The sequence below is a fragment of the Elephas maximus genome, chromosome 3 (assembly GCF_024166365.1).
Source record: "Elephas maximus indicus isolate mEleMax1 chromosome 3, mEleMax1 primary haplotype, whole genome shotgun sequence".
Classification (NCBI taxonomy): Eukaryota; Metazoa; Chordata; class Mammalia; order Proboscidea; family Elephantidae; genus Elephas; species Elephas maximus.
In genome coordinates, this window is record NC_064821.1 from 160,617,984 (window position 1) to 160,630,234 (window position 12,251).

The 12,251-nt window shown below is 41.4% G+C and overlaps 1 protein-coding gene across 1 annotated transcript in view; it reads left to right on the forward strand.

Annotated features, from left to right (window-relative positions):
• Positions 1 to 8,638, forward strand: part of TBX15 (T-box transcription factor 15) — a 141,801-nt gene extending 133,163 nt beyond the window's left edge. Inside the window, exon 8 of the mRNA XM_049879963.1 lies at positions 8,576 to 8,638. Within this exon, the coding sequence (XP_049735920.1) occupies positions 8,576 to 8,583 (8 nt within the window). The 3' untranslated portion in view covers positions 8,584 to 8,638. The remainder of the gene's footprint in view (positions 1 to 8,575) is intronic.
• Positions 8,639 to 12,251: the final 3,613 nt, after the last annotated feature.

The window sequence follows — 12,251 nt, forward strand, 5'->3', positions numbered from 1 at the left end:
GCAAGGATGGCAAGAGTACATCACACACACTTTGGACAAGTTATCAGGAGGGGCCAGTCCCTGAGGAAGGATATCATGCTTGGTAAAGTAGAGGGTCAATGAAAAAGAGAAAGACCTTAAAAGAGATGGATTGGTACAGTGGCTGCAACGATGGGCTCAAGCATAATAATGATTGTGAGAATGACACAGGACGAGGCAATGTTTCGTCTGTTGTATATGGGTTCGCTAAGGCCTCGAAAGCACTTAACAACAACAACAACAACAACACACATACATACACACACATATAGGCTTACAGAGAGGGAGAAATTTATCTTAAGGAAATGGCTCACATGGTTGTAGAGGATGCCAAGTCCCAAGTCCGTGGGTTAGGCATCAGGCTGGAGGCTTCTTGTGACTCCCATAGCTGCAGGGTCTGAGGAATCCAAGATCAGCAGGTCAGGTGGCAGACTGCTGGCTGTTGGGCTGTGGAGGCTGGCAAATCCTAAGATTGGAAGGCAATATTGCAGGCTGCTGGCTCAAGTCCCAAGAACTGGAAGTCAGATGGTGATGATGAGGTGGTTGGAGAATCCAGAGTACGCAAAAACCAGCAAGATTTGCCAGATCATCCATATGTATTGTTTGCAGGCCACACCCCTGAGGAAACTTCCCTTATGATTGATTGATCACATCAGATCACATTGTGGAGGTGATATCACAAAATGGAAGATAATTATATCATTACGTAACTCCCAAACCACTGAGAATTATGGCCCAGCCAAGTTGACACACAACCTCAACCATCACTGTTCACCCCTTGTCAACTTGGAAACTGTACACACTTCCTTAAACCATACAAAATCTCTAAATAAATTACAAAGTCATGCATCTATCATGATACAACTAATATGCATTCTACTGAAAACACACTAGCCCTGATTACATCTTATATTTTATAAGTGTAAAAAAAAAAAACAAACAAAAATATTTGATGCACACATACAAGGAAGAAATACTCAACACTTATGTTTCTTATTTCCAGTCACATGGTCCTAGCTGGTATTTAGAACTACCTTCTTCCACCACCCATTCTGTGTTCACTTTTTCCTCAGCAAATACCTCAGTTGGCCGTGGTTCTTTGGCTGGTGGGATGACCCAAACCTTCATTCCTGAAGGGCCTGATCCATTAGTAGTCATGTAAGAATTGGGTTGCTGTAGTTTTCCATTGACTTTAATTAGAAATAGACCAGAATAGCACACCCAAATGAGGAATATGTTGCCTCCAAAATCCAAAGAGGCCTGCCAGGCATTGTGCCTGGGAGGGGCCAGATTAAAAAAAAAACTTAGTCTTCACTTTAGAAGAACTATCTCGACATGCCTCATAACACGGAACCCCTAGAAATTTCACTCAGGTAAAAGGTGCCTGGATTTTTGTTGGATTAATTTTCCAACCTCTAGCACACAAATGGAAACCCTGGTGGTATAGTGGTTAAGAGCTATGGCTGCTAACCAAGAGGTTGGCCATTCGAATCCACCATGCCCTCCTTGGAAACTTTATGGGGAGAGTTCTACTCTGTCCTATAGGGTCGCTGAGTTGAAATTGACAGGTTTGGTTTTTTGGTTTAGCACACAAATGTTTTACCCATTAGTTCAGAGTCATTGACATCTTTTCTTTACTAGGTCCAATCAGCATGATGTCATCAATATAATGGACCAGTGTGATGTCTTGTGGAAGGAAAAGGCGATCAGTGCCCCTTCGGAGTAAATTATGACATAGGGCCAGATATACCCCTGAGATAGGCCAGTGAAGGTGTATTGCTTACCTTGCCAGCTAAAAGCAAACTGCTTCTGGCGTTCCTTCAAAACCAGAATTAAGAAGAAGACATTGGCCAGATCAATATCTGCAAACCAGGTACTATGAGATGTATTAATCTGCTCAGGCAATGACAGCACATCTGGAACTGCAGCTGCAATTGGAGTCACCACCTGGTTAAATTTTTAGTAATCCATTGTCATTCTCCAGGAGACACCTGTTTTTTGCACAGGCCAAATAGGCAATTTGAATGGAAGTGTGATGGGAATTAGTACCCCTGCATCCTTCAAGTCTTTTATGGTGGCAGGAATCTCTAATCCCTCCAGGAATGCAGTATTGCTTATGATTTACTATTTTCCTAGATAGAGGCAGTTCTAATGGCTCCTACTTGGATTTTCCTATCATAATAGCCCTTACCCCAGTTGCTTGGATCCAACTGGGGGTTTGGCCTGTTGCTCAGTATATCTATTCCAGTTACACATTCTGGAACTAGAGAAATCACTAAAGAATTTGTTTGGGGACCCATTGGATCCACTGTGAGACAAACCTGAGCTAAGACTCCATTAATAACCTGATCTCCATATGCTCCCACTTTGACTGGTGGGCCACAGTGACTTTTTGGTCCCCTGGAATTAGTGTCAGTACAGAGCCAGTATCCAGTAATCCCTGAAAAGTCTGATTATTTTCTTTTTTTCCAGTGAATAGTCACTCTTGTAAAAGGCCCTAGATCACTTAATGGAAGGCTTGGAGAAGTATTAACGGTATAAATTTTGGGCGGTGTACTGGGGTCCTTCCTTAAGGGGACCTGGCCTCCCCTCCATTCAAGGGGTTGTGAGTCTCTAAACTCACTTGAGCCTGGGAATTGATTGAGGGACTGTCACTCTCTATTCTGGTGAATCAAGTTAGACTGCCGTTTACTTGGCCTAGGATTCTTCTGCTTGTACAGATCAAGTAAAAATTTGGTAGATTTCCCATCTATTTCACTTCTAAGGACACCATGACTAAGTAGCCAATGCCATAAGTCTATCTTGTCAAACTATTCTGTCCATTACAGTAACCATGCCCACCTTGTCTTTGTTGATTGAGTGCTAACATTGGCCTCTACCACCACAGGGTCCAATCAGCTCCATTGCAGTTAGGTGTCTTAATTTAGTTAGGGCAATTCCCACTGTCAACTATGAATTACATAAAATAATGATCACAGCAGTCTTCAGAGATGCTTGGGCTCACTTCATAAATTTGTTCCTCACCATTGCGGTAGAAGATGTGTTCTCTGGGCAATACTGGAGTGGGTCTGTGGGATAACCTGATAAACGTACTCTAACATACCAATTTCCCTAAGCTGTTGGATGCCTTCTTCTACAGCATACCAAGGTAGGTCTGGTATTTCAACTTGATGTAGTGTAGGCCACCACATAATCTGTGCTTCAGCTAAGCAACCAAATAAACTATTATTAGATCCTCCCTAACCTCTCGAGCTGAAACACTGAATGAAGAATCTGTGTTTAGTGGGGCCACATCAATAAACTCAGAGTGATTCATCTTTATGTTCCTTGCACCATTATCCCACACCCTCAATAGCCATTCCTACACATATTTCCCAGGTTTCTGTTTGTGCATATTAGAAAAGTCAAGCAGTTCTTTTGGAGTGTAGTGTATCTCCTTCTGTATATCACCTTTTGGGGCTCGCTGGGCCCTAAGTCTAGTTATATGGGTGGTGGGGATGTGTTCTGAGAACATTCAGCAATGTCTTTTAAGGTTTCTGCCTCAGGCAATGCCCGGGGAAATGACTCATACTCCGCTCCAGGTGATATCTCAGACAAAGGCGCTTCAGACACAGCTGGGGGTTAATCTCATCAGATGGAGATGGAGGGGCTAATGGTTTTACTGGGGAGGGTGGTTTAGCAGACAACCATGGAGTGATCTCTTCAGATGGAAGTGAGTGGCAGGAGTGATTCAATGGAAGTTAGGGGCTCAGTGTCCCCAGCTTCCTGATTACCTGCCCATATGTCACCATTCCAAGTTTCAGGGCCCTATATTTTTTCCAGTAAATGCCCTCATGTTAACTTCAAACACCATTTGAGGTTGGGAATTGAGTTGGTGTTATAATTCAGCCACCCTTAGACTGAGACTCCAGGTTTGGTGTTCAACAATATCAGCTCTGTTAATACAAGAAATAAGGCTTTTCTTTTCAGAGCACAAATGGCAATTTTGAGGTCATTCATGCAGCACTTGAGCTGTGACTCTGTAGCACTGCACTCATATCTTTCTTTCACCACTTCATCTATTGAAAGTAGTACCAACCAACCATCTTTCTTGTCCTTCTCATTCTGATAAAATTGTAGAAAAGTCTCAAACATGTGATCACCCAGAGCCTTGCCCCCAACCAATACTTGATGTATTGGTGGTGTTATTTTGTGTACTTCTTTTGCCACCTCACATCATGGTTTAACAGTGCCCTCCTTACTACTGGAAGCAGAGCTATCAACATCTTTATGATTAAATTTAGAAAGCCCATCCTTACAATTTTGTTTCTGTAGAACCACCCACGGTACCATATATCTTACACTGGGGTCTCTAGAGAAGAAAACTAGTGAACCACTTATCTGTCTGTCTGTCTGTCTATCTATCTATCATCTATCTATCTACCTATCTATCTATCATCTCATGGAAATGTCTCATGCAGTTGTACAGGCTGGCAAGCATCAAGTCTGTAGGTCAGGCATCAGGTTGGAGGCTTCTGACTCATGTAGCTGCAGGGCCTGATGAACCCAACATCAGTAGCTAAGATATCAGGCTGCTGGCTCACAGGCTGCAGAGGCCCATGAATCCCAAGATTGGCAGGCAATACAGAAGCTTGCTGGCTCAGGTTCCAAGAACCAGAAGTCAGATGATGATGAGCTGGATGCAGGATCCATAGTGAGCAAAAGCCGTCGAGTTTTACCAGAATGTCCATTTGTATTGGATGAAGGCCACATCCCCTTAGGAAACTCCCCTTACAACTGATTGGCTGATCACATCAGCTCACATCATAGAGGTAATTACATTATATCACAAAATGGAGGATAACTACATCATTACATAACTGCCAAACTACCGAGAATCATGGCCCAGCCAAGCTGACATACAACATTAACCATCACAGCTTCCAAACTGGGTTTCTGGAACTAGACTTTATCTAACTCATGGCAACACCCAGGCTTTTGACCTCAGAATGTGGCTGGTGATGCTCCTTAGAGAGGAATTGTACGGAGTGAGCACCCTGTACAACAAACCAAAAACCATCTTGGTTTTTCTCAACAATTAGTTTTCTTTTCAGATGAAAACTAGTTCAGCTATCCTTTCATGCAAAAATGGCTCCCAGAAACACATAGGCAAATTACCACAGGTTCTATTTCCCATTATCAGAGTTTGCTGGTCTGAGGAGGTTTTTCATGCTTCATCAATTGAGCCTTTTTCCTAAATAATGGTTTCCTGTCTTTGGAACATGGGCTTACACATATCTCATTAAAGTTCTCCAAACTTTCCTTTAACATAGGCTCTTTGTACCAAATCATGGCCAGAGAAGGGCTTCATTGACTATTCAGAATTAAAAAGACAAAGGCCATAGTAAAAGAATAAGAACAGAGGACAGGAATCCAGGGTCTGGGAAACTAAAAAGTTTTCTGCTCAAACCGCCAGGAAATAATACTCTCTTAAACGTAATGACTTAAGAACATCCTCCATATGTGCCTGAACAGAGCTACCTTCAAGTAAATGAAAAGTGTCAAAGATTATCTCTTCTTTATGTGTTTCAGTCAGAAGCATGCTCATGTGGTGGGGGTATGACTGGAAGGTTGAGACAAAGGGTTAGGGACGAATATCATATTAGACAGTTTGGTTTGATAATGCCCATGAAGCCCAGCACAGCCTTTGGGAGGTTTTAAGGAAGATGCTGCCAGAGGATATTGAGCTACAGACCAAACTAAAGGCCAATCCAAGTGGCTGATAAAAATTTCTTGCCTCCTACAACAAGAAAGTGGGGTGGGGGGGAAGTCAGTCCCCACTGCCACACTGCCCCCCTCCATAAGATCTTGTAAATAAGCTTACCCTTTGAGAGTTAAACTAATGAGTTAGCTTTTCCATGGTGACAACTCTAGCTGAGTATGTGCCCTTTTATCCAAGTGTCAACACAAGCCATACTTAATATTTTATGACAAGGTAAAACTGGCAATAAAAAGAGTTTGTGGAATAGAGTTAATTCACAGGCCTGGAAATAAATATTCATCCCAAATTAACTCAATTAAATCTTCAACACTGGCTCATCAACATGCATAGGATACCTATTTTGTGCAGGGAATAGTGCTAAGTGTTGGTTATCTATAGATAAGTAAGAGCTGATCTATACAATTTTTTTTTGGCTTGAAGAAAAATTTGTTCCCTCACAGTCTAGTAGGCTACAAGTCCAAATTCAAGGCGCCAGCTTCAGGGGAAGAATTTCTGTCTCTTGTCAGCTCTAGGGGAAGGTCCTTGTCATCAGTCTTCCCTGTTTGAGGAGCTTCTCAGTCCAAGGATCCCGGGTCCGAAGGACACGCTATTCTCCTGGCTCTTGTTCCTTGGTATGAGGTCCCCATGTCTCTCTGTTCACTTCTTTCTTTTATATCTCAAAAGAGATTGGTTTAAGACAAAACCTAATCCTGTACATTGAGCCTTGTCTCATTAACATATCCACCTCTAATCCTGCCTCATTAGCTTCAGAGAGGTAGGATTTATAACGTAGGAAAATCACATCAGATGACAAAAAGGTAGACGATCACACAATACTGGGAATCGTGGCCTAGCCAAGTTGACAAATATTTTTTGGGGACTCAATTAAATCCATGACAACTGCCAAACCACTGAGAATTATGGCCCAGCTAAGCTGGACATATAACCTTAACCATCACAGTGGGCGACTCAGTTCACATGGATTTATTGGTTCCCATACAATTTATGGTTTCACAGTCTAGTAGTGGAAACAGACTGGAAACAGAAACAATCATAAGTAAGCACGGGCTCTGTGGGACAACAGAAGAGAAGCAGTTAGGTCAAGTCTGTTCAGGGAAGTCTTCCTGGGGAGGATGATGGATAGTTGAAAGCAAGTCTCCTTAACACAACCATGGGATAAGCTGAGGACCAGTGACTGTAATCAGGGTAGCTTATAAGAATGCTCCAAGTAAATGCAGAGGCTTACTATCAGTATGCCTGTGGAATTCAGGGAAATTTTATATCAGAGGAAATGGCTCCGGAATGTTAGGAAATAACACATGGTCTAAGATTTAGATTTCAAGGTTTTTTTTTTAGGTGCCATTGGATATGTGGAAGCTCAGTTTGATAAAAACTGATGGGCAGCTCAAGTAGCAGCATCATAGAAACATATAGGGCATTCATCACCTTGCCATATCCTTATAGCCATAATTATTCCAGAAAGGATTGCAGGAGCCCCAGCAGAACTTCAACTCCTCTTGCACATCCGGAGAGCAATATGCTACCACGTCATCTTTACACCGGGAACCTGATGACGTGAATGTGTGCAGACACTTAACCCACAACAGAAAAGGCAAGCATAGAGTGAAAAGGTCACTTGTGGGAAGGTGTGAGATGTGTGGAGAAAGCCAAATCTCAGAAGAGTTACCCATGCCAGGGCCAAGTCAAGCAAGATTCAATAAGGGCCGCCTTGCCTGTTCAGGCATTTCATAAGCCCACACTCAAGAGTGCTAGCAGGACCCAGAGATCCAAAATTATGAGTTATTTAACTTGGCCCCCAGCATGACTAGCTCTTTTGTGACTTGGCTGTTCTTGGGGATGTCACACCTCCATTCTATTGGGGTGTACTGCAGAATATTTTTTTAGGTGCATTTTTATGCCTTCAATGACATAGTCTTTTCTGTTTAGAGAAATAATTAAAGAAGAACCAGTAGTAAGGAATGTATTCATTTCAGCTGATTATCTCAGGAAAAAAGCTGCATTGTGAAGAGCTGTACCACAGGGTTACAGACTCAAGTGGGACCCACTCTTCCAAACAAAACCAACCTTTTTCTCCCACTGCATTAAGTTATAGGCACTGTTCAGAACTAAGACTTATGGAGACGTTAAGAAGGAGGTGGGAAGATGGTAGAGTAACACTTAGGCTTAAATGAAGAGCATAGATCTTGGCTCCAGCTCTTCTGAAGGCCCACTTCAGGAAACCTAGAGGGCTAGATTTATAGAATTTTTAAGCCTAAGAACTGCCATCTGTTCCAAGGGAGCACAGATCTCACAGACTGTCCAAGCACAGAATGAAGTACTGCTGTGATTAGAGAACAGGAAGCTGGCCCGAAGACAAGGTCCAGAAATTTCGAGCAATAAGAAATAGCCGGAGATTCCTGTAAGGCCTGGAGGCAACAACTCTTCAGGAGTCCAGTCTTCCAACTTAGTTTTATAGGTCAGGAGATGACAGGATGAAATGTACTCTTATTTGACTTCCATTGACTCTCCCCTGGAAGCAGAGATTTTATTAGCATGTTTTTCTTATAAAGAAGCTATAGTCGTTGGGCCAAACCGGTGCTTTTTCTGCTACTCCGTGGAAGGCAGCATACAGGGAAAGAGCCTAGACATATTTAAAGGCCTAGGTTTGAGCCTTTGGTTCCATCATTTATTAGCTGTAAAATGAAGGTCATACTCTACCTCCCAGATTGTTAAAAGATAATTTGATCAAAAGCCCTGATTTCAGTGATAGCCATATACTAAAAAAAAACAAATTTTTTTTTTTTTTTTTTTCACTAGGCACCTGAAAAATGTTAGCTGTGCTGGTGTTTGTTCATCTGTCTTCCCAATAGAAAATAATTTGTTAACCAAAGCTGTTCCCCAAAGACATGATTGGAATATTACGACTGCCTGCTCTACTAAAGCTGACCCAGGAAACTTTTGAAAAAGTGGGAATCTTGCTTGAGTAAGATTGCAGTTGGTAAGAGTACTTGCCTGGTAAGCTGGGTACCCAGGAATGCTCATTTGATGCTTCACTGGGTCACTCATGAGGATGAGCATGGGCAGAAAGAGCAGTGGGTTCAAGTCCCAACCCTATCATTAGTCAAATGCATGAGTCTTCAGGCGTCCCTGGGCTGGGCCTCGGTTTTCTGTCTTTAAAATAAAGATAGTTTAGGAAGCATTGAGTTTATGTTTATGCTGATGGAAAATTTGGCAGTGGACATTGGTGATGGTTGCATAATGTGATTGATGTAATTGGTGTCAGTAAATAATACACATGAAAAATGTTGCATTGGCAAATACAGTGTTATCTATGTCTTTGCTGTAGCACTTCCAAACACTTCTTAATTAGTTTTCCTTGGAATATCCTTTTTTCTTCACAGCCATGGCATTCTAAGAAATATGAAATCCTAAAGTAGACATTTACCTTCCCACATTATGTAGTGAAGCTTCTTGGATTTAGAGACAGAACCCAGTTCTTCCACTTATTGTCAGTCAGCTCCTCTGAGCCTCAGTTTCCTTTATCTGCAAAACAGGAGTACTGTTATTTGTCTTGGAATTATGGTAGGGGAAAGAACTGATTAACTTGGGTTTAAATAGTATTTATAAACTCTACATACCCTGGTGGTGTAGTGATTCAGTGCTACAACTGTTAACCAAACAATCAACAGTTCAAATCCATCAGGTGCTCCTTGGAAACTCTATAGGGCAGTTCTACTCTGTCCTGTAGGGTTGCTACGAGTCAGAATCGACTTGCTGGCAATAGATTTTTTTTTTTTTTTAATGGCACCCTGAAGCCCTGTTGGCACAGTGGTTAACAACTTGGCTGCTAACCAAAGGTTGGCAGTTCAGATCCACCAGCCAGTTCTTGGAAACCCTATGCAGCAGTTCTACTCTGTCCTATAGGGTTGTTGTAAGTTGGAATCGACTCAATGTAATGAATTTGGTTTTGGGGTTTTAGTGGAGTATAGGAGTATAGGGGTGGAGTATAACAGTACCTGTCACAAACCTTTAAATCCTGACTACTAGCCGAAAGATTGGCAGTTCGAAACTACCTGGAGGCACCTTGGAAGACAGGCCTGATCATCTGCTTCTGAAAGGTCACAGCCAGGAAAAGCCTACGGAGCACAGTTCTACTCTGAAATACATGAGTTGGAATTGACTCGAACTAAGTGGTTTTGTTTTTTTTAACTGGATTATAAAAGTTAAGGATAGAAAGAATTTTATTATGTATTGTTAATGGCAGACAGCACAGTATTGGAGTCAGAACTGGGGTTAAGTTAATATGAGTTGCCTTGATATAAGGATTAAATCTTTTCTTTACATATTAACTTTTTAAAAATTTACAAAAGTAATTCTTGTTGTAACAAAATAAAATAATAAAGTATATGCAATAAAAAGTTTACCCTGACATACTATTATTAATTATTTCATATTTAACTTTACAGCTTTTTTTTTTCCCATGTCTATCCGGCCCCCCACACTTTATATATGTATATATATATATACATATATATACTTATACTTACATATACAGTCACATAGTTTTTATTTACTTACTTTCTTACTTTTCTTTATTTGTTTTATCCAAAAAGTGACAGCACCATACATATTATTCTACAAAGAGCTTTAAAAAGATGCATTTTCCCCATAACTGGCTGCATATCATTCTATAGTGTAGATGTACTGTGTATTTTTTATCCAGTTCTCTATAAATAAACATTTAGGCTTCTTATTTTATTATTACTTTGCTTTATATTTTGCCAATACAAACAATGCTTCCATGAATTTTAAAATATATGTTTTGAACATCTGTAAGCATTAAATCTTAACTAACTCTAGTGCTAGCTGTTTATGGATTAAGTCTGCTGGAAAATTATGTTGGATCCCAAAGATAGACTTGGCTCTTAGTGACTTATCATGGCTTCTTCAGCTCTCTCATAATCCTCAAATGAACAAGGCTTACTCAACAGCTGACACCAGCCCTGGTTTCCCCAAATGGATCATCTTGTAGGTTTCAGCATACCTGACCACGAACACATTGGGTGCTGGCTCCAATAACCTCCCCCTCTCTTCCACAGATGCGCAGGGCAGAGGCGGGGTTCTCCTTGCCTCTAACCATACATAGACACTTTTAGCAACAGCTTTCCTGGCATCTGTTCTACCAGGTTCTTAATCTCGGGACCATTAGTAATTGACACCATAAATAAGATCTCCGGTGAGTGCCTGGAATCTTGGGATGGGCCAGGAATTTGCCCTGGAGATTCTGGGGGATCTGACACGAGCAATCTTGAGGTAAACCAATATCTGTGGCAAAAAAAGGTGACTCTAGCACATAGCTGAGTGGACACGCAGGTTTCCCAGCCTGGAGGTGCTCCATAAATAAGATAAAGTTTCCTGACCTATCTCTGGGATTATTTGTAGCCATGGTTACAGCATGTGGTAGTTACAAGTCCTTTCTGTGACTAGGGGAGTAGGATGTCAGACTTCAGGCTTTAGGTCAGAGGTTGAAAACTAGTGGCATGTTGTTAAAATCTCTCAACATTTAAAAAATAATTTGCCAACATTTAAAAATTGGGATATTTCACATAAACTTGAACTTTTGATGTCTCTTGGGAAAAGAATCAAAAGATGATCTGGTAATACTGAGGCCACAGTTGCCTGTGGGAGCTGAGGAGGACTGTCTTCTTTGGAAGGGCATGAGTTCTCTGGTTTGACAGAGTCTTCATCTGGTCTCCTTCACTGGCATGTGAGTTTGAAGCTTTGTGCTTCTGGCTTGGATGTGATGACATTTACAAGTCAGAAGTTCTGTTGCTGCTCATTGGGAAGCAGAAAACGTAACCACTCACATGGTATGGATTTATTGGCCATCTTCAGGGCCCTTGACCTTCAAGTATTTCTTCTTTCACTTAACAGAAGCCAACAATAGCCAACATTTATCCTAGCAAAGTTATTATCCCCATCTTATAGATAAAGAAACTGAGGTACAAACAGTTTACATAACTTGAGAGCCCTAGAGATAAAGAATTGAGGCCCTGAGAGTTAAATAAATTGCTCAAGATCACAGAAGTAATAGGTGATAGAGTCGCTCTTTGGATCCAGGCAGTCTACCTCAAGGTTGTGCTTGCAAGAACTAGACCTCACTTCATCTTTTCCTTCCAAAGGTGAGAATGTTCCCAGGTAAAGGGAGACTTGGAGTGTTCATCAGCTCATACCAAAGGATAGTTTAATAGCCATGCCTTTAGCTTGTGACTCAACTAGGAAGAGGATTGGATTAAAGGAGGGTGGGTAGGGCATTAAGAAAGAATTTTCTGGTTGAAAATCAGGCTTCACAAAAAGAAGGACATGGAAAGTGCCCTGATATTTAAGAGGGATTTGAAGGAAACTATTTGATATAAGAAAGATGGGCTTTTGATAAAGAGTACAATGTATATATCCTGAGGACCCAGAGGGGCCAAGACTTGCTAACATGACC